Source organism: Nothobranchius furzeri, chromosome 12, assembly GCF_043380555.1.
Source record: "Nothobranchius furzeri strain GRZ-AD chromosome 12, NfurGRZ-RIMD1, whole genome shotgun sequence".
NCBI classification, from domain to species: domain Eukaryota; kingdom Metazoa; phylum Chordata; class Actinopteri; order Cyprinodontiformes; family Nothobranchiidae; genus Nothobranchius; species Nothobranchius furzeri.
The window spans coordinates 6822529-6844281 of NC_091752.1; the positions used below are offsets into that span (position 1 = coordinate 6822529).

Here is a 21753-nt window from a genome sequence, read left to right on the forward strand (position 1 = left end):
TATAAAAAGCATTCTGAGTGAGCAGCTTTGTTAAAGAAAATCAGTATTTTATTGCATAGAGAATGACAAAAGTTTAGACACTTTTTCTTTTATTTTTCCCATGCTTATTTCTATTAGAAGTCTGACTAATATGCTTCACGGTTTTTCAAAGCACTTGTTTTATTTTCAAATAAATCTGTTGTTTTCTAGAATAAATGAATGAATGCCTTGTGAGTCTTTTTTTTGTGTGGAAACAAGCTCAGGCGCTCCAGTTTCAGAGTAGAAAACATGCACTCATTAATATCCATGATATGCAAATGTACACATCTGATTGGCTAACAGCAATGCGAACTTCCTCATCATAATTCAGAATACTGTAAAACGTGTTTTATTGGGTAAAGAATATAATGATAATGTTTTCATCAGAAACAACACAAGCCTGAACATGTTCCATCATGTCGTGGAGTTGCTAATGGTTAGCTTCTACTAGCTGAGGCATGCTCTGCTCTCTCCTTTCTGTGGGCAGTCCCATGGCAAGGTAGTCGGGGCTTTAAATGCAAATTTCCTTTGTGATGTCTATTTCCTTTAGTGACTGATCCTATTTCTAAAAGACGCATGTTTTTGGCCTGTGGGAGGAAACATGGAGAAAACCCAAGCATGCCTGGGGGGGTGGGGGGGGTGGGGGGGTGGGGGTAATCCAACCTGCAACCTTCCCAGTGTGAGGCAGCTGTGCTACTGTCTACTCCACCATGCAGCCCTAATCTTAAAAAGACAAAAACACTCATGGAATGTGGCTGCTTTTAAAAAAGTGTGTTGTTTTGTTTCGCCATCTTTTAATCAGGGTATCTGCAGGTTTGAGGGAGCCAAATTTAAGACTTTTTAAGACCTTTTTTAAGGCCACTTCGACCAAATTTAAGATATTTAAGCAGGGCAGCAGTAGCTCAACAGGTTGAGCGGGTTGTCCAGTAATCGGAAGGTTGCAGGTTCGATCCCGGCTCCGGACAGAGAATTCTGCTGTTGAGTCCTTGGGCAAGACACGTAACCCACCTTGCCTGCTGGTGGTGGTCGGAGGGACCGGTGGCGCCTGTGCTCGGCAGCCTCGCCTCTGTCAGTGCGCCCCAAGCCAGCTGTGGCAACATCATGGCTCATCCCCACCAGTGTGTGGATGTGTGTGAATGGATGAATGATACACTGTAGTGTAAAGCGCTTTGGAGTCCTGACTCCGAGAGGCGCTTATACAAGTGCGGGTCATTTTTCATTTAAGCTATAATTTCCAGCTGTTGCCTGGAACCGGTGCTAACCATGCCACGATCGTGGGATTAGCCATCCAGTTACCATTAAACTTGCACTTCCCCATGGCGCAAGCTCCCACTAGCTTAACCAGCTAATGTGCTCATCTAAAAATAGCCCCCTTTCACAACCAACTGAATGTGTACGGTTCCGCTTACGCCAACAACGTACACAAAAAACGCTGAACACCAACTAGAAATTCACGAAAATTTTATAGAAATAAAAGAATCTTGTTTATTGGGTCTTTTAAGACCTCTGGAAATTGTATTTAAGGATTATTAGTCATTTTTAAGGATTTTTAAGGCCTTAAATTTGGAAAAGCTAATTTAAGGCTTTTTAAGACTTTTTAAGGACCCGCGGATACCCTGTTTAATGGAGTTTTGACCAAAACAGGTCACAGATATTTCTGAATCTTAAGGAAACTGTCAGCTTGGTATCTAAAGAAAGATTAATTGTTTGTGCAACAGGATGCAGCGTTTGATTGCAGTGGACGATCAAATAACAGTGACTGTCCAGGTCTTGGTTCGTTTTGGTGTTACAGCGACCGCACGAAACTCCTGTGAAGGAGATGAGAGAGAATACGGAGGATAGACTGAGAAAACAAATCAAATCAAACATGGATTTAGAGAAATAAGCTTTAGTTCTCTCACTTTAGAACTTGTGGCATTTTGGGGTCTCGATACAAGCCGTTGTGTAGATATCCATGTGATCCATCAAATGTTACCAGCTTGACTCTCTCTGGACTCTGGGCTTTAGCAGCTACCTCGTAGGTCTAGAAGAATACAAACCAAAACCCACATTCCCTTGGTTAGTTTATTTTGTTTAAATGCAAAGCAGCTTTCTGAATCAGTAGTAGGGATGAGCCGGATACTCGTTTCAGATGAGTATCCGGCACGGATAAAGCATTTTTGATGAATACGAGCATGAAACGAGTAAAACTCGTAAATATCTGTAATCGTGCTGAAGGAAAATCCTCATTGGATAACTGACTGTCTTCACGTTCTGTGATTGGCCAGTCACATAGAGTGCCCGCCCCTCCCTACACACAAAACTCTGCAGCCGGGAGCTCACAGCTCAGTCCGCGTCCGGTCCATCCATCCATACACACACACACACACACACACACACACACACACACACACACACACACACACACACACACACACACACACACACACACACACACACACACACACACACACACACACACACACACACACACACACACACTAACGGATCTCTCTGTGCTTGCTTCACAGTTGCTCACGTTTCTTCACTACTCCCTAGGTTTTCTTCAGTTCGCCTCTTTTTAAAGTTACCTTAAAGTTATTTATAGGAACTTTACGGAGTTTTGAATTTTTATGCTTGCGATTGCCCCCTCAGGCCAAAAGCGTAACGGCAGCTTCAATAGTAGGCTCATGCACGAGGCGCGCATGCTGTACGTGCACACTCCTTAACGAAAATAACAGCTGAGACAGTCCCTTGTGTGTGTGAATGTGTGGCCCGGAGGACAGAGGACAGGAGAACGCGCAGCTAATTAATAAAATAATTTGGTTCTGTACCTTTCTCTTCAGCACAGCCGACAAAGGTTTATGATGGGTCAGTCCTCCTGCATGCTCAGATCTCCCTTGTTTGAAAAATTGTTCCAAAATGAAAGTTGAACCCACATCTTTTTTATCCGTGAATTCAATGCCGTTCGGCGAGTTCCAAATAATAATTTGGGCGTCTTACTGTAAAAAATATATCTAATGTAAAGAAGAAACTCAGAATAACAAGTTATGTTCACACCTGGAGCCAAACCCAGTTCTCTTGCATGATAATAAGTAATTTTACTAGGTGAGCTAAAGCGCCAGCGAAATTCATTTTTACCCGTAACATATCCTTGATGACAGCTGAAACGTCAGTTTCAGCTCCTCCTTGAACCGTCACCTTATCGTGGTGGAGGAGTTTGAGTGCCCTAATGATCCTAGGAGCTATGTTGTCTGGGGCACTTAGTGCCCCTGGTAGGGTCTCCCATGACAAATTGGTCTTAGGTGAAGGGTGAGACAAAGAACGGTTCGAAGGATCTTTCATGGCGGTTAAAACGAAGAGTCGGAGTACCCGGCCCGGAGGGTTACCGGGGTCCCACCCTGGAGCCAGGCCTGGGGTTGGGGCCCGTGAGCGAGCGCCTGGTGGTCGGGCTTTCGCCCATGGGGCCCGGCTGGGCCCAGCCCGAACCGGATACATGGGCTCGTCCAACTGTGGACCCACCACCCGCAGGAGGAACATGAAGGGTCCGGTGCAATGCGAATCGGGTGGCAGACCAAGGCGGGAGCCTTGGCGGTCCAATCCCCAGACAAGAAAACTAGTTTTTGGGACATGGAACGTCACCTCGCTGGCGGGGAAGGAGCCGGAGCTTGTGGCAGAGGTTGAGCGGTACCGGCTAGATATAGTCGGACTCACCTCGACACATTGCATTGGCTCTGGAACCCGAGACCTGGAGAGGGGTTGGACACTCTACTTTGCTGGAGTTGCTCCGGGTGAGAGGCGGAGGGCTGGGGTTGGCTTTTTGTTAGCCCCGAGACTCTCTGCCTGTGTGTTGGGGTTTACCCCGGGGGACAAGAGGGTAGCTTCCTTGCGCCTTCGGGTCGGGGAACCGGTCCTGACTGTTGTTTGTGCTTATGGGCCAAATATCAGTTCAGAGTACCCACCCTTTTTGGAGTCCCTGGGACGAGTGCTAGATAGTGCTCCATCAGGGGACTCCATTGTCCTGCTGGGGGACTTCAATGCTCACGTGGGCAATGACAGCTTGACCTGGAGGGGTGTGATTGGGAGGAACGGCCCACCTAATCAGAACTCGAGCGGTGTTTTGTTATTGGACTTCTGTGCAAGCCGCAGTTTGGCCATAACGAACACCATGTTCGAACATAAGGATGCCCACCGGTACACTTGGTACCAGGGCAGCCTAGGTCACAGGTCGATGATAGATTTTGTAGTCGTATCATCTGACCTGCGGCCGTATGTTTTGGACACCCGAGTGAAGAGAGGGGCGGAGCTGTCAACTGATCATCACCTGGTGGTGAGTTGGATCAGATGGCAAGGGAACATGCCACGTAGACCTGGCAGACCCAAACGCATAGTGAGGGTCTGCTGGGAACGCCTGGCAGAAGAACCTGTCAAGACGGTCTTCAACTCCCACCTCCGGCAGAGCTTTGACCACGTCCCGAGAGCAGTGGGGGACATTGAGTCCGAGTGGGCCTTGTTCCACTCTGCGATTGTCGAGGCGGCTGTTGCTAGCTGTGGTCGTAAGGTGGCCGGTGCCAGTCGTGGAGGCAACCCCCGTACCCGCTGGTGGACACCAGAGGTTCGGGGAGCCGTCAGGCTGAAGAAGGAGGCCTACAGGGCGTGGCTGGTCTGTGGGTCTCCGGAGGCAGCAGACAGGTACCGGATAGCCAAGCGGGGTGCAGCAGTGGCAGTTGCCGAGGCAAAATCTCAGGCGTGGGAGGAGTTTGGTGAGGCCATGGAGAAAGACTATCGATCGGCTCCAAAGAGGTTCTGGCAAACTGTCCGGCGCCTCAGGAGAGGAAGGCAGCAACTCGCTCACACTGTTTACAGTGGGGATGGGGAGCTGCTGACGTCAACTGAGGCTATAGTCGGACGGTGGAAGGAATACTTTGAGGAGCTCCTCAATCCCACCAATGCGCATTCCGAGGAGGAACCAGAGCTGGGAGGCCTGGGGATGGACTGTCCGATCTCGGGGGCAGAAGTTGCTGAGGTAGTCAAACAACTACACAGCGGCGGAGCCCCGGGGGCGGATGAGGTTCGTCCTGGGTATCTCAAGGCTATGGATGTTGTAGGGCTGTCATGGTTGACACGTCTCTACAACATTGCATGGTCATCGGGGGCAGTTCCTAGGGAGTGGCAGACCGGGGTGGTGGTCCCCATCTTTAAGAAGGGTGACCTGAGGGTGTGTTCCAACTATAGGGGCATCACACTCCTCAGCCTCCCTGGAAAGGTCTACGCCAAGGTACTGGAGAGGAGGGTCCGATCGATAGTTGAATCTCAGATAGAGGAGGAGCAATGTGGTTTTCGTCCTGGCCGTGGAACTGTGGACCAGCTCTATACCCTTGCAAGGGTGATGGAGGGGGCATGGGAGTTTGCCCAACCAATCCACATGTGCTTTGTGGATTTGGAGAAGGCTTATGACCGTGTCCCCAGGGGCACCCTGTGGGGGACGCTCCAGGAGTATGGGGTGGGTGGCCTTCTGTTAAGGGCCATTCAGTCCCTTTACCAGAGGAGCGTGAGTTTGGTCCGCATAGCCGGTAGTAAGTCGGACCTGTTCCCAGTGAGGGTTGGACTCCGCCAGGGCTGCCCTTTGTCACCGGTTCTGTTCATCACTTTTATGGACAGAATTTCTAGACGCAGCCGTGGTGTGGAGTGTGTCGAGTTTGGTGGCAGGAGAATCTCGTCTCTGCTTTTTGCGGATGATGTGGTCCTCCTAGCTTCATCCAGCTCTGACCTTCAGCTCTTGCTGGGTAGGTTCGCGGCCGAATGTGAAGCGGCTGGGATGAGGATCAGCACCTCCAAATCTGAGACCATGGTTCTCGACCGGAAAAGGGTGGCTTGCCACCTCCGGGTCGGGGGAGAGGTCCTACCTCAAGTGGAGGAGTTTAAGTATCTCGGGGTCTTGTTCACGAGTGAGGGTAGGAGGGATCGGGAGATCGACAGGCGGATTGGTTCGGCGTCTGCAGTGATGCGGACGCTGAGCCGATCTGTCGTGGGGAAGAGGGAGCTGAGCCAGAAAGCCAGGCTCTCGATTTACTGGTCGATCTACGTCCCAATCCTCACCTATGGTCATGAGCTTTGGGTAATGACCGAAAGAACGAGATCGCGGATACAAGCGGCCGAAATGAGTTTCCTCCGTAGGGTGGCCGGGCTCAGCCTTAGAGATAGGGTGAGGAGCTCGGACATTCGGGAGGGACTCTGAGTAGAACCGCTGCTCCTCCGGATCGAAAGAAGCCAGTTGAGGTGGTTTGGGCATCTGGTCAGGATGCCTCCTGGACGCCTCCCTGGGGAGGTGTTTCGGGCATGTCCTGCCGGCAGAAGGCCCCCGGGTCGACCCAGGACACGTTGGAGAGGTTACATCTCCAATCTGGTCCGGGAACGCCTTGGGGTCCTGCCGGAGGAGCTGGTGGACAAGGCCGGGGAGAGGACGGCCTGGAGCTCCCTAATTGGGATGCTGCCCTCGCGACCCGGACCCGGATAAGCGGAGGAAGACGAAGACGAAGACGAAGACAGCTGAAACGTCAATCCAAAGAACAGTTCGGAGCGAAAATGGCTATTTTGTTGCTAATTTGCGGGAAATATCTAGAAGAAAGTTCTACAGAAAGTAGCTAAGGGTCCTCAGAAATGTAGCTAGGTTCGTCACTAGGCGTTAGGAACAGCGACAAAGTGGCACTACCTCTCTCTCTCTCTGCTGCTAAAGCTACTGATAGCAAATGCTACGGGCGATGCCTGAGCGTGAACGCGCATGAAGCAGCCTGCTCGACCCGAGCAGCTCTCTTTTTCAGTGATTTAACAGAAAAACAGGCAATCACAGTAAAAATGCCAGGGCTCATTCTACAGGACCAGGGCATTGCAGGAGAATGTATGAAGAAGACATTTATTATTTCTATACATGTTTTGGCTGTCACACTTTCATAATGCCCCTTTAAAGTTACTTTCTTCATAACGTACATGGTGCATTTGACAAGACAGAGCTGAAAACGGCTCGTGCTGCATCAGTCACTGCCTCCGCTCCGGTCGAGTTATTTGTTTTTTCCTCTCTCTCTCTCTCTCTCTCCTCTTCCTCAGGATCCACTCCCTCTTTCCTATTTACTCTTTCTCTCTTTCTTTACAGTTTTTAATCACAATTGTCTATTTTTTGCTCACTTTAAATATTTTTAATCATTTTCTAAATTCTTTTTTCTATTTTATGTTTTGTTTTTGTGAAGCGCCTCGTGATTTTTATCTTGAGAGGCGCTATAGAAATGATCTCTCTCTCTCTCTCTCTCTCTCTCTCTCTCTCTCTCTCTCTCTCTCTCTCTCTCTCTCTCTCTCTCTCTCTCTCTCTCTCTCTCTCTCTCTCTCTCTCTCTCTCTCTCTCTCTCTCTCTCTCTCTCTCTCTCTCTCTCTCTCTCTCTCTCTCTCTCTCTCTCTCTCTCTCTCTCTCTCTCTCTCTCTCTCTCTCCACTGAAATATTAATGTCCTGATGTTACAGAAAAACTTGTTCTGTATTAGTTCCTTTACTATTGTGATCAAAAACATTTCATCTAAACTCTGAGGCTGCTCTGTAAATAGTTTTCAAATAAACAATACACACAGCAACTTCTGATCAGACTTAAAATAACGGATTGATGTAAACCACACCCACTTCCGGGTTATGCCACGCCCACCCCGAGTACAGATACAGATACAGATAGTGGTGTACTGGCTCATCCCTAATCAGTAGTACCTGGCGAGCTACTTCAATGGGAACCAAGTGATCATCCTCTGAGTGAAGGAACAGTATTGGGCTTCTCATTTTCCTCAAACTGCACAAAAAAACCAAACATGTAATAAACGAGGTCAACCAGCTCACTGATATTTGCTGTTTATAACCGACTCACTTGTCTTCAGTAGGGAAGACGACCTTATTGTTATCCCACGGTCCTGGCAGGAAGTACCCGATGACGGGAATTTTCCAGTAAAACTTTAAAACAAAAGGAAACAAAATACTGACGTTATTACTACAAGAAACGTTTGCAGCAAATACCAAAAGCACTCTGTGAAGTTTGGGTTACCCAAGTAAAGGGATGAAAAGTAATTTCCTGTCGTTTGGTGTTGAAGGCCCCTTCCAGAATCACACCATCAAAAACCACACCTGAACAGGTAAAAAGACACAATAAGACTGAGAGCCAGTCCGTTTGTTTATATCCGAGGGCGAAACCCACCTTCCTCCAGCAGTTTGACTGCCGTGTTCGAGGCCACCCTGCACAGAAAAAGCAGACTTTCAGTTTGCCCCGTTTGTTCCCCCTTTGGCGAGAGTCTTGTGAAAATCTATTAGCCCCTTACAGATTTCTCGTTTTTTCTTCTTTTGGTCACATTAAATCGCTTAAAATCAATAAAGAGACTTCAATAACAAAGACGAGAGTAAACCAAAATACAGTTTGGCTGATGAGGAAAAAGCAACTTAACTGGTTGTAACACCCTCAGTGGTAATGAGTCTTTCACGCTGTTGTGGAAGAGTTTAGTCTTTAAACAATAGCTAGAATTCGGCCACATCAGAGGGTTTTCCAGCAGGAACGTCCTGTTTAAGGTCAAAGGTTAGATGCTCTCCTTCAGGATGTTCCAGCAGGTGGTCCTGGTCCTGAAGCAGCAGAGCCTGCCCTAGACCATCACACTGCCAACACCATGCCAGACTGTTGTTTTAGTGTTAGTTTGACTCTAGTTAAAAGGAGATGCACACCTTCCAGAAGGTTCATTTACTAATCATTTACCCAGAAGTCTTTGGGATCACAGGTAAAAGTGGGATGGCTCTTTGATCAGCAGCGGTTTCAGTCTCGGAGCTCGCCCATGAAGGACATTTTCACCTCATCCCTTTCCTACAGCTGAATCGTGACCTCTGACCTCCCAGATGAGGCCTGTGGGGTTTTAGATGATGCTCTGGGTTCCTTTGTTCTTACATTCCTTCAGAACGAGGCATGATATTTTGCTTTTTGAGCTCTTTTAGCCTACTTCCTGTTGTCAGACAGGTTCTATCGGAGTCAGAGTGTGGCTGGTGGAACTGAACTTGGACTCATAAATAATGTAATTAATCAAAGTTAATTCATGATTTAACAAGAAGGGGAATTAGGTTTTCAAAAAGGGGGCCAGGTTGGTTTGGAATGTCCCTTAATAAATGAAATCCTCGTCTGAAAAACGTTTTTGTATTTACTGAGACAACTGTTTGATTTTGTAGCTTGTTTGCTGAGCTGAAGTGACAAAAATACACACACAGAAGAAACGTATAAGCGTGTGTTAGTGTGTGTGTGTGTGTGTGTGTGTGTGTGTGTGTGTGTGTTTGGGGGGTTCATTTCAACAATGGCAGCTGTTGGTTAAGTTAATAAAAATACCACAAAATCACAAGCATTTTCTGACTCATGCACATTTTAGAGGCTACTACTATCATGTTTAAAGAGTTAATAATATGCGAGTACATAATCCAACATCATCACAGCAACCGAGTGCTCTGGGTCGACGTGGGCGTGCTGGAGTGTGTTTCTTCACTGACCCGGTTCCTAGAGAGTGTCCCCAGATCACCACCAGGCTGTCTCGGCTGCGTGCTTTGACCCAGTTGAACACACACAGAGCATCCGCAGTCAGACCGGCTTCAGTCGGCTCTCCCGTGGAGTCTCCGAACCCTGCCAGAGGTTCTGCACATCAGCACTCACAAAAACACACAGCTCTCACAGGCACCACAAGGTGGCAGTCACTTAGTGGGAAACCAAGCCCGGTTCTTTTGTATTCCTCACAGCAAACCGCTCATCAAGCACAACTACGCGGGTGGACAGGGATGGTCCCGCTTCAAAATGAATCCAATTAATGTGAAAGGGCTAAATGAAGGAGAGGAAGCAGTAATTACCTCTGTAGTCGGGCACCAGCACGTGGTATCCGAGTGCACTCAGCAACTGTAGACACAAAATGCTAATTATTATTTAGACGGGAAAACAAAAGGATTAATGTTTCTCACCTTGGCCACGCCCACTCGATGTGGAGCTCCTCTGAGAGGATGAATATGCAAACAGAGCGTTTTTTTAAGATGAATGTGTGCTTCGATGTGAAACTTTTCCAAACCCAGTCGTGTTGTTTGTCATACCTTGCTCCCGTGTTACCGTGGAGGTAAATAAAAACAGGACTTCCATCGCTTAAGGTGTTCTGGTACCACTCCAGGTCCTTCCCTTGTGCTTCTTTCCATCGACTTTCGGGAACCGTGTGCCTTGAGCAGTTTGAATTAATGCGCCGCTCAGAGATGCAGCTCACATTAAAAGTAATAAAATCCAGAAAAATGTGTCATTAACTCACCACACGCCCAGAGAAATCCCCTCCTCTGAAGTTAAATACATGTTGATGGTGTGATTAAGACCGAAGTCGGCAGGTCGGTTTAAGTCTATGAAGAACGGCACGCTGACTAAACACAGGAGGAGAAGATTTATTTTCCGCTGGCAGCCAGAGGGGTTATACAACAGTTATTAGCCTACGGGGCAGACTGGGTACACACTCACGTCTGTAAGTGTAAATAAAGTGCTGAATTAAGTCTGGGAGCACTTTAAATGTGACGGGCACTAAAACGCAGAGAACAGCAGCCAGGAAGCCTCTTTTGATCCATCTGTGGGACCTGAAAAAAGAACCAGATATAAAGATAACTGACATCGTCCCTTTGACCGATATTTTTATTTTTTTGTTTATTCATTTAATTAATTCAACAACAAAAGCAACATTAAAAGCAAACTGCAAAGTTTAAATAAACAACATTCCTGTATGACTTGATTGAAAAGAAGAACCATCTCATGTTATCTGCCCTACTTACAAATAGTTTCTCATAACGCGTTCATACATGTATGTATTTATGTGTGTGTGCAGGAACATCTGTGCAGAGTATGGACTGGAAGCCCCAAGGTCAAAGTGGGTAAAACCCTCTAAGGCAGGGGTGTCAAATATGCGGCCCGCGGGCCGGATCCGGCCCGCAAGCGGGTTAAATCCGGCCCGCAGGATGGTTGTGTAAACTTTATTTTCATACTTTACAATGTAGAGTGAAAATAAACGTATCTTTGTGAGCAAGTTTTCTCTGTAATGAGTATAAATGAAACAAAGCTGTGCTCAAGGCTCACACAAGAACTTGAATCCCATCCTGAAGTTGGCCGCCACTCAGGATGTGACTTCTGATATTGATGTGCTGGTGAAAGCTAAAAGATGTTAAGTAAAATGAGTCAAATATACTTTAAGTGCTGCATGAAACTGATCTAGCCATGTTATCAGTAAGCTCTGAATCACTAAGGAATGTTTTTTTATTGATTTATTAATTTTTATTTATTTCAAATGTTCAAGTACACTTCAGGTGTTGTACTTGTACTATTTTGGATACACTGTCCTCAGGCTCCAGCCTTGTTTTATATTGATTGTATTAAAACAAAGAAAACAATCTGAAGTTGTTTTTAATTTACCGGTCCGGCCCACTTGGGACTAGATTTCCCTCAATGTGGCCCCTGAGCTAAAATGAGTTTGACACCCCTGTTCTAAGGTGTTTGGAGAACAAGAGAACCAAGCTCCTGTGGGACCTCCAGATCCAGACTGACAAAATGGTGATGATGAACCAGCCGGACATCGTGGCGGTGGACAAACAACAGAGGGCAGCTGTTGTGGTTGATGTGGCGATACCAAGTGATGCAACTTCAGGAAAAAGGAACACGAGAAACTAGAGAAGTACCAAGGCCTCAAAGAAGAACTTGAGAAAGCCTGGCGAGTGAAGACATCGCCGCAGTTGGGACAGTAACCCCCAACCTGGGGGAGTGGCTAAAGCAGATCCCAGGAAAAACATCCAACACCTCAGTCCAGAAAAGTGCTGTTCTAGGAACAGCAGAACCCTCAAGCTCCCAGGCTTCTGGTAGAAGACCAGAGGATGCATGTCTGCATGTCCCAACTCACTGTACCGTCGCTAATATATGATGTTTGTGGCAATAATCCTAACTGCAGAGCAATGCTAGGCCAAACTACTGCTAACACAATCCCAAGTCACTGCTAGCATCCCTGATGGACGAGAAGAAAACAACAAAGAAGAGTGTTGGAGCACACGTTAACGTTCCAGGGTGCACTGGGAATATCTGGACTTTGAATGAATGCAAGACAGATACACAACTTATCCACTGAGTAATCTGGATACTGTACACAGAGTTTCTGGAGTCAAGCAGTCATAGAGCTATCAAAGTAAACCAGCCAATCAGCACACAGCTCATTTAACTCATTCACTGCTAGCAGTTTCCTGATCAGAAAGCCCTTCGCTGCCAGCGTTTTTCAGCGTTTTCACTGTTTTTTAACTCACTCACTGCCAATGACGACTAAAGTCGTCATTTGGATTTTTTTTTTTACTGTTTGAGCATCGGAACGAGCCCCCGCACCGTGAGAAGAAACATCTCAGCTCTAAAGCCGATCTTCATCCGCGTACGTCACACGTCATGTGATCAGGAAGCAGAACATCCATGTGTTAGGAGATCGTTTTGGGCCGCTGCTGTAAAAAAAAGTGAGGCGCGAACCGGAAAAGCGTCTGCCGATCACAATTAAACAATTGTTTAGTTAGTTTTGGCGTCGACATCATCCTAGAGCGCAACGTGCTGTGACTCTTAACTCATTCACTGCCAGCCGTTTCCTGATCACTAACGGCCTTCGCTGCTAACGTTTCTCACCGGTTTTACTGTTTTTTTTAAGAGTCACAGAACGTTGCGCGCTAGCATGATGTCGATGCCAAAACAACCAAAACAAAGAGGAGACTCACCTCTTACATCAGGAAGAAGCCCCCGCGCTGAGAGAACAAACATCTCAGCCCTGAAGCCGATCTTCATCCGCATACGTCACAGATCACATGATCAGGAAGCAACACATCCATGTGTTAGGAGATCGTTTTGGGCCGTTCCTGTAAAAAAAGTGAGGCGGGAACCGGAAAAGCGTCTGCCAATCACAATTCGACAACGGATTATGAAAGAACAGATAACGCTCGAAACACGCGGCTTCTTCCTGATGTAAGAGGGGAGTCTCCTCTTTGTTTTGGTTGTTTTGGCATCGACATCATCCTAGCGCGCAACATTCTGTGACTCTTAAAAAAACAGTAAAAACGGTGAGAAACGCTGGCAGCGAAGGGCTTTAGTGATCAGGAAACGGCTGGCAGTGAATGAGTTAAGAGTCACAGCACGTTGCGCTCTAGGATGATGTCGACGCCAAAATGATCTCCTAACACATGGATGTTCTGCTTCCTGATCACGTGACATGAGACGTATGCGGATGAAGATCGGCTTTAGAGCTGAGATGTTTGTTCTCACGGTGCGGGGGGCTCGTTCCGACGCCCACACAGTAAAAGCATGCAAATGACGACTTTAGTCATCATTGGCAGTGCACTGTTGGATTTAAAATGACGACTTTTTTCGTCAATGACAGTTAATGAGTTAATATTTATTTCCTGGCTGAGTGGGCGAGGCAAACCAGTATGGCTTTCTTATGGGGTTGTTTAGCCATTTATCAGGACTCCTGGGCCATTTTGAGCCCCAACAAACTTTCATATGTTGCAAAAAGGCTCAAAGAACAATTTCCAATTGTAATAAAAGTTGTTCTAGAACCTCTTTAATCCATCTTCTGAGAAATGTTGGGGGCAGAGCCATCATAGCACAATTTAGCAAAAAAGTAATGCAAAACCTCATGATCTCCCATAATGTTGTGCAATCTGTCAGAGAGTGTGTTGGGCGATGAGTCCAGGTACTGAAACACCAAAGTAAAGCTCAGTGTCTGTGAAAGTGACTGGGTGAGACACCAAAACACAATCCGTTTCTGTTTGTATCCAGTGATTAAACCCTGAGAGTTACAATTATAACTGAGTGGCTCGTGAGATATTTTTCAGACAGTGGTAAATGACAAAAGGATGATTAAAAAAACATCCCAAACAAGATTTAGGTGAAAACAGAGAAGCAGTTTCCCGCAGAGTTTCTCTTATAGAACCCCAGGAGGTGCTGCTGCTGCTGCAGATGCAAGGAGCCCGCTCAGCCACTGAAGCACAGAGCTGCTAGGCACGTCCGACTGTCTGTGGCTTCAGCGATAAGACAAGAGTCTGTCATTGATGTGGGCCCCGACTCCCTGCAGGCGACACTAGAAAAAAGATGCTTCCACTAGGTAACCAATTAAGGGACAACACATTCCAGCCCCCCTCTATTAACACTCTAATCAGCCAGAAAGCCTCTCCATACTGCTCAAAGGAAATGTACAGGAGGTCATTTGTCCCACTAGCCAATATGCTGCTTTACCTCTTTTAATGGAATATATTCATCTCTATTTTTTCCTCTGAGAAGGGACATTTACTCGTGCATCAGAGGCACCTAATAAATGTGGTGAACTGGCATCTTTTGCAGCCATTTTCACAAACTACATTTCTTAACTACTATAAAACAAATGTTACGGTTTACTATAGCTAAAAGTAGTCTAGAGAATAACTAGAGTTTCTGGGCTGCATGGTTGTGCAGCTGGTAGCACTGTCCCAGCTGCATCATGCATGGCTTCAGCATGGAGCTAGCATGTTCTCAGGCCCGTTTTTGTTGCCAACTCTGATGCGGCTCCGAGCAATCCAAGCCGGGCTGAAAACGCAACATCAGACGACCGTCATCAAGGCAAGGTAGCTTTACTTATATAACACATTTCACACACACAGGCAATTCAATGTGCCTTCCATTAGCGAGAACATTAAAATCAACGTGACAGAAAATACAATTTAATAACTAAAAAGAAACTAAGTGAAAGTTAAAGGGTGAGCAAATACAGCGCAGAAGGTGCAGCATAAGAACATTTATTCAAAGGCTGATGAAAGCATGAAGGTTTTCAACTTTGATTTAAAAGTTTATAGAGTTGGGGCACATTTGAGGTCATGAGGAAGCTGATTCCATCTGTCTGCAGCAAAGTAGCTAAAAGCAGCTTCACCCTGTTTGGTTCTGACCCGAGGTTCTACCAGCTGACTGATTCCTAAGGACCTCAGAGCCCTGCTGGGCGCAGATACCTGAAGGAGATCCTACATGTATTCTGGCCCCATGCCATTGAGTGATGTATAAACTAGTAGTAGCACTTTGAAATTGATTCTGTAGTTTACTGGTAACCAGTGTAGAGATGTAAGAACAGGAGTGATGTGCTCGGTTCTCTTGGTTCTTGTTAAGACTCCAGCAGCAGCATTCTAAGTAAGCTGCAGCCAAAAGACCAATGCAACAGTCCAGCCTGCTGTAGATGAACGCATGAATGAGTTTCTCTAGGTCTTGTCTGGTCATGAGACGTCTGAGTCATGCTTTTGATGGAGATGATAAAACGCTGATCTAGTTATAGCCTTAATGTGACCAGTGAAGCTCAGGTCTGAATCAATTATGACACCAAGATTTGATTTGATCAGCATTGATTTGTGATCACCAGTAGAGACAACATAACCCCTGCCTTCAAGATAAGATTGGAACCAACTATGGACTGTGCCTGAAAGTCCCATCCAGGTTAGTGTGTGTGTGTGTGTGTGTGCGTGCGTGCCTCCGCACAGCCCAAACTTTCCGCACCACACACTTAGGAAATTTTCTAACCAAGCGGACAGTTGAACACGGAAAAACATGGCGGACTGGCAAGAACTAGTATGGCAGAGTTCGTAAATACAGACATTTGTATGATTCAGCTCTCAGAGATCACTGTGATCAACATGGCCAACGGCTAGCACACTGCTGCTAACCACTAAAACATTCTCCCTCTCCTGATAATAACTTCTTGCTTTCCTTGACGTTGGATGTGCTACTGCTAGTTTATCCGTTTAATTATAGATCCACTAGGATAAATACAATAAAGTTTATCTTTCACCAAATAGAATATTTACTAAGACATCACAATATAACTATAGACACATTACTTGTCTTTGTGTGTGTGTGTGTGCGTGCGCGCGCGTGTGTGTGTGTGTGTGTGTGTGTGTACGTGCGCGCGCGTGTGTGTGTGTGTGTGTGTGTGTGTGTGTGTGTGTGTGTGTGTGTGTGTGTGTGCGCGTGCCTGCTCTGTCTTCTCGATTCCCAGTGGGTCGTGGAGGATGGCTGCTTATACTGAGCCAGGATTCTCTGGAGGTTTCTTCCTGTTAAAAGGGAGTTTTCCTCTCCACTGTCACTTTATGCTTGCTTAGTATGAGGATTGCTGTATAGTCACTGACACTAGTCAGTGACTTGATGCTATTTGTTGGGTTCCTTATATAGGAAACATTTTTTTCTGATTGGCTTAATGAACTGACCTGAATTGGAATGTTTATTATGTGAAGTGCCTTGAGACGACTCTTGTTGTGATTTGGCGCTTTATAAATAAACTTGAATTGAATTGAATTGAACATGTTAATAATTCTTGGAGAGAAATAGCCCGCACTGTCGGAAAAGACGAGGACGCTGTTAAAAATGCTGGAATGCCATGTTGTAAACAACAGTCATTTTTACTTCTACTATGGTGTAGTGTTGGATGCATGTAGAGCTCCATGCTGCCCCCTACAGTTTGGGAGAATATTGGCTCACAGCAGAGACAAGCTGCATGAACCATAAACGCTGCGAGTTGTGAAGAGCGTTCCATCCGCGAGCCGCATCACCAAGCGGAAAGTAAATGTGTCAAGCATAAACCAAGCTTAAGGGTTCTAAAAAACCCCAAGGCGCTTCACAACACAATCAGTAATTCACCCATTCACACACACTTTCACACGCTGGTGAGGATGAGCTACAGTGTAGCCACAGCTGCCCTGGGACGCACTGACAGAGGCGAGGCTGCCAAGCACTGACGCCACCGGTCCCTCCGACCACCACCAGCAGGCAAGGGGGGGGTTTAAGTGTCTTGCCCAAGGACACGACAGCAGCATTCTCTGGGCGGAGTCGGGATCGAACCTGCAACCTTCCAATTACTGAGCTACGGCTGTCTAGCACGTTGTTTGTCTCTAAAAAGTTGTTCAGCTGGATCATAACAGCTTTTTCAACCATTTTCCAAATGAAAGGGAGATCAGAGATTGGTCTGTAGTCATTCATCACTAAGGGATCTAATTTCCTTTTCTTTAGAAGAGGTTTAACAGCAGCAGTTTTCAGTGATGTAGGACAAATACCTGACATGAAGGAACAGTTAATAATTACCAGTACATCAGCTTTGAAGCAGCTAAAACATTTTTGAAGAGGTTAGTTGTCAGGCTGTCCAGACAGCAGGTAGATGGGTTTAAGGCCTTAACTATGTTGTCCAGCGTTTTAGCACTGATCACACTGAAAGCTGGTATTCTAGCCAGGTTGTTGCCGTGTGGCGGTAGCAGTGGTCTAGTTGTGTTGGTGTGGACGAACACATGGTGGATCTGATGTTTATGACTTTCTCTTTGAAAACGGATGCAAACTCGTTAGACTTGTTTGGGAAATGGAATCAGGGGCTAACTGTGTTGGGAGATTAGTTAACCTGTCAATGGTAGCAAACAGAACACGGGGATTGACTGTTAATATTATCACTAATGACTTCAGAGAAAAAGGCTCGTCTCACCTTATTTAATCCAGAATGCATCCTGAAGGTCTCTGGTAGGTTACGCTCAGCTGTCCTGCATTTTCTTTTCTGATCTGTAACTGATTTAGTGAACCTCCATGGAGCTTTTTGTTTGCTAGAGATAAGTTTGACCTTTTTGGGTGCAATGGTGTCAAGGACTTCAAGAGTCTAGCTGTTGAAGTGAATTAAAAGTGAATCACAACGGCTAGTTGTCAAGACTTGTTGATGTATTCATGCGTTCTGTAAAAACTGATGCAGTGTGATCACCCAGATCCTGTTTTTGAGAACAACTGAGGTGTGATGTGCAGCAGGTGAAACGGACATCTCAGAAAACGCTGACGTGGTCAGATGGACCCACATCCTTAACAACAACCATGACACGTCCACATCTTTTGTTAAGATTAAGTCACGAGTTCGTCCCAGATCGTGGGTTTGATTTTGGACATTTTGTTGAAGATCAAATAATTCAGGCAGCCCATCCATTAGCATCATCAGCATGAATATTAAAGTCACCAGTTTTGAGAAGATCTGCAAAGACCATGGAGGCCGGTGGAGTACTAACACCAATATCTTGGGTGCACCTTTAACTCCAAAACAAAGATACTCAAAAGAGTCAAAAGCGCCACACACCAGGAACGAGTCTCTGAAAAGAGCAGCTACACCACCACGCCTGTCACATCGAAGAACGTTTAGAGAAGTGACATTTAGTGGTGTTGATTCTACGATACTGGTGCACAGCTACTATCATTTAGCCCAATTTCAGATAAATCATCACTGATTGGCTAGGGGGTTGGTGTTACCTACACTCTCCTGGACATCTGCCGTTTGTGAGTTTCTTCTATTTGACATCTGACGATCTCATGTTGCGTTGTGTTGTGCTTTTGTGTCACGTAGATCACCTCACGCTACTTTTGTGTGGCGTACAGATCACCGTGGGCTACGGTTTGAACTTCAGGGACTGCACTGCCACTACCCCGGCCACCAGAGCTGTATGCGTTTCCCAGAAACGGACTCAAAACCTGTCCCGGGTGTCCCCCGCCTTTTGTCTGGTGATTGCTGGTTATAGACACCATCTGCCCGTGACTCTAGTGAGGAATAAGCAGTTAAGAAGATGAATCAATGAATGAGTTTTCAGAAAATTTAAAGGACTTTGTGAGAGTGTGAAATAAGCCCTGGGCTCACCATAACCCATAATAAAGTGTAATAACTCGATCAGGCAGCAGATTGAGTCCTGGGTGGCGTGTGGTGGTAGAGCATCCGTGATTTAGGGCACACGTGCACAACAGTGAGAATTTGTTGTGCTGGCTTTATACCATCGCAGTAACACCTTCACATTATTGGTGTCATGCTAGCACGCTGTCTTCCTCCAGTTAAAGTGTGCTGAAGTTTGAAGTCTTTCAAAGCGCTGTCCTGTAGTTATCAGGGTTTGTAATCATGTGCGGCAGCGCTTTGAGTGCCGGTAAGAAACAATAAACGTGACAAATTGATAGATTCAAGATGAACAATTAGTAAGAACTACTTGTGAACACTTTGACTAACATGAGCATACACCTTCAGAGCAGTACTGCCAAGGTAAACATTACAGTCCCTGAGGCCTCTGCCCCAGATGCAGGGGACAAAGTTAAGAGTCCAGAGATCTCAACTGCTGCCATAAAACTTAGAAATATGGCAGTGTGGGCTGTGTGGTTGTTAACGTTTCAAAGTTTCTTGTTGTCTAAGGCCAGTCTCTGCTGCCACGTTGAGCATTACCCCTTTAGTTGCTTTTTGCAGATGATGTAGTCCTGTTGGCTCCATCAGACAGTGCTCTAAAGCTGGATGGAGTGTGAACAAGATCGTGGCTACAAACAGCCAAAATTATTTTCCTCCGCAGAGTGTCTGGGCTCTCCCTTTGAGGTAGTGTGAGAAGTTCGGTCATCTGGGAGGGGCTCGGAGTAGATAACAACAACAACAACAACAATAATAATAATAATAACAATAATATTAATAAGATAATAAAAATAACAACAACAACAATAATAATACTAATACATCAAACTTATATAGTGCTTGTTTAGGGCACTCAAAGAAGCTTTCATGCACTCTCACATTCACACACTGCTAGTGATGGTAAGCTACTTCGTAGCCACAGCCGCCCTGGAGCGGTCTGACGGAGGCGAGGCTGCCATTTGGCGCCGTCGGCCCCTCTGACCACCACCAACACATGCAAGTTGGGTGAAGTGTCTTGCCCAAGGACACGACAGAAGAATACCCCTGGCGGGAGCTGGAATCGACCCCATGACCCTGACCCATGAGGCAACCCGGTCTACCACCTGAGCTACTGCTGCGCAACCCGCTGCTCCTCCACATTGACAGGAGCCAGTTGAGGTGGCTCGGGCATCTGGTTAGGATGCCTTCTGGACACCTCCCTGGTGAGGTTTTCCAGGTACGTCCATCCGGGAGGAGACCCCTGCAAACAGTCAATGTCGCATGGATGTGCAGATCATGTCTATATTGAGTCCGTCAGTCCCGACCATGTCTGTAGGACATCCAAACTTGGTCTTTGCACAGTGGGACCCAAGGGAAGACCCAGAACATGTTGGAGGGACTATGTCTCTAGGCTGGCCAAGGAACGCCTTGGGATTCCCCCGGAGGAGCTGGCCCAAGTCGCTGGAGAGAGGAAAGTCTGGGCCTCCCTTCTCAGGCTGCTGCCCCACGACCCAATTCCAGATAAGTGGATGAAAATGGATGGATGGAAAAAGTTTAATGAGAATTTAAAAGGCCATGCCCTGCTGAAACACCATTCAGACTCATGATCAATCAAAGGAGCGACAATAATTAGCATTTGTGGTAACAACTCCCACTTATCTAAAATTAAGCTTACCAAGCATTTTTTTATCTGATCTATATTGTCTATAATCTGTTCCCATTTCTTTCTTGGAATAGTTGGCTTTAGTTGGTTCAGAGTTTTGTGGGGCAAAGGAATTATTATGAGAACAAGTAATCAACGAGATGAAAGGTAAAATGTATCTAACTGTATGTTTGTTAGTAGCTGGGTAACACATTTATAGGCAGATTTACGAATTAAGAAAACATCTACTTTTATTGGTAACTAATTAAAATGCATCCCAAGTCACAGTCTTGTTATTGCTACCAATTTAACAACACGTTCCCGAGAATTACTAGTAATTAATTGTTCTCATAGCCTGCATCCCCATTCGTGTTTCCTAAAACTGATTAAATAAACTCACCAGAACTTTAATTATAAACAAGTAAACTAAACTTTAAAACGTGTAGTGCTGTAGCTTCATGCTCAGTGGAATTACATGAAAAGGAAAGTGCTTCATGAGAAATAACAAAAAAGTTGCTGAACACCACATTGTTATAAAAAAAATCTAAAGAATGAATATACACTTAAAAATGGACTTGCATCTTTTAATTCCAGTCTGTTTAAGCTCCAGAGAGCAGTGAGTTTTAAATAAATAAAAAAGTTGATGCGTGATTTTAGCTAACTTACGGTGCCTTCCTGCTGCTAGATGCCTTCCGGAAGTCGCTCGTTTCGGAGGACGGGCTCGGTTTCACGACCCTTCTCTTCATGGTTTAACGTCTGTAAAACTCCGCAAACAAAACAAACTACAGCGCATCAACACTAGTGATGCTAAAGGCTTGCCGTTTGGGACTTTGACCACCTAAGTCCACCTTTCCTCTGCTCTGATTTCAAAGTAGAATTCCCCTCTCGCGCAGGAGGAGGTACCAAGATTTTTAAGGTAGCATCATTTCATCCACACGTTATCTAAATATTGCAATGCATACAAAAGGTAGATCTGGAGCTACCTTAAAATTGCACCAACATCTGTCTGTAAAGTTTAGACTAGTTTGTGAAATTGATCCAAAATAATAAGGGGAAAAAAACTTTAACGTTACAAGCCAAAAGAGAGAAACTTGTAAAATATGGAATAGGTTGACACCAATAACAGGAACAACATCCAAGTTAATAACTCACTAAGGACTGCTGAGTGAGAAAAAGGGGTTTGTCTCCTTCAAAAGTGCACGCACGCACACACACACACACACACACACACACACACACACACACACACACACACACACACACACACACACACACACACACAGGGTTTACAGAGAACGGTCAGACTGGTTCCTACCCAGATCTGCAGAGCCAAACCAGCTGGACTTCAGCAACAGAAGACCACACCAGGTGTCTCT

The 21753-nt window shown here is 46.0% G+C and overlaps 1 protein-coding gene across 1 annotated transcript; it reads right to left on the reverse strand.

Moving 5' to 3' along the window:
* Positions 1-1654: 1654 nt before the first annotated feature.
* On the reverse strand, positions 1655-21250 carry LOC107375545 (lysophosphatidylserine lipase ABHD12). Its single transcript, XM_070542185.1, has 13 exons — positions 21044-21250; positions 10530-10642; positions 10330-10435; positions 10124-10243; positions 9998-10028; positions 9890-9935; positions 9539-9668; positions 8220-8257; positions 8070-8149; positions 7896-7978; positions 7742-7820; positions 1920-2041; positions 1655-1826 (listed from the first exon to the last, which is right to left on the reverse strand). Exons 1-13 carry the CDS (start codon positions 21121-21123, stop codon positions 1805-1807), a joined length of 1050 nt encoding a protein of 349 aa, XP_070398286.1. The 5' UTR covers positions 21124-21250; the 3' UTR covers positions 1655-1804.
* Positions 21251-21753: the final 503 nt, after the last annotated feature.

What these genes read in the sequence shown, in the direction of transcription:
- LOC107375545 (XM_070542185.1), bottom strand. Translation starts at nt 21,123, where the DNA reads ATGAAGAGAAGGGTCGTGAAACCGAGCCCGTCCTCCGAAACGAGCGAC. An exon ending in AGTCAAACTGCTGGAGGAAG is followed by an intron (nt 8,150 to 8,219) that starts GTGGGTTTCGCC and finishes TTACCTGTTCAG; the next exon opens with GTGTGGTTTTTGATGGTGTG. An exon ending in CTTTTCATCCCTTTACTTGG is followed by an intron (nt 7,979 to 8,069) that starts GTAACCCAAACT and finishes TTTGTTTTAAAG; the next exon opens with TTTTACTGGAAAATTCCCGT.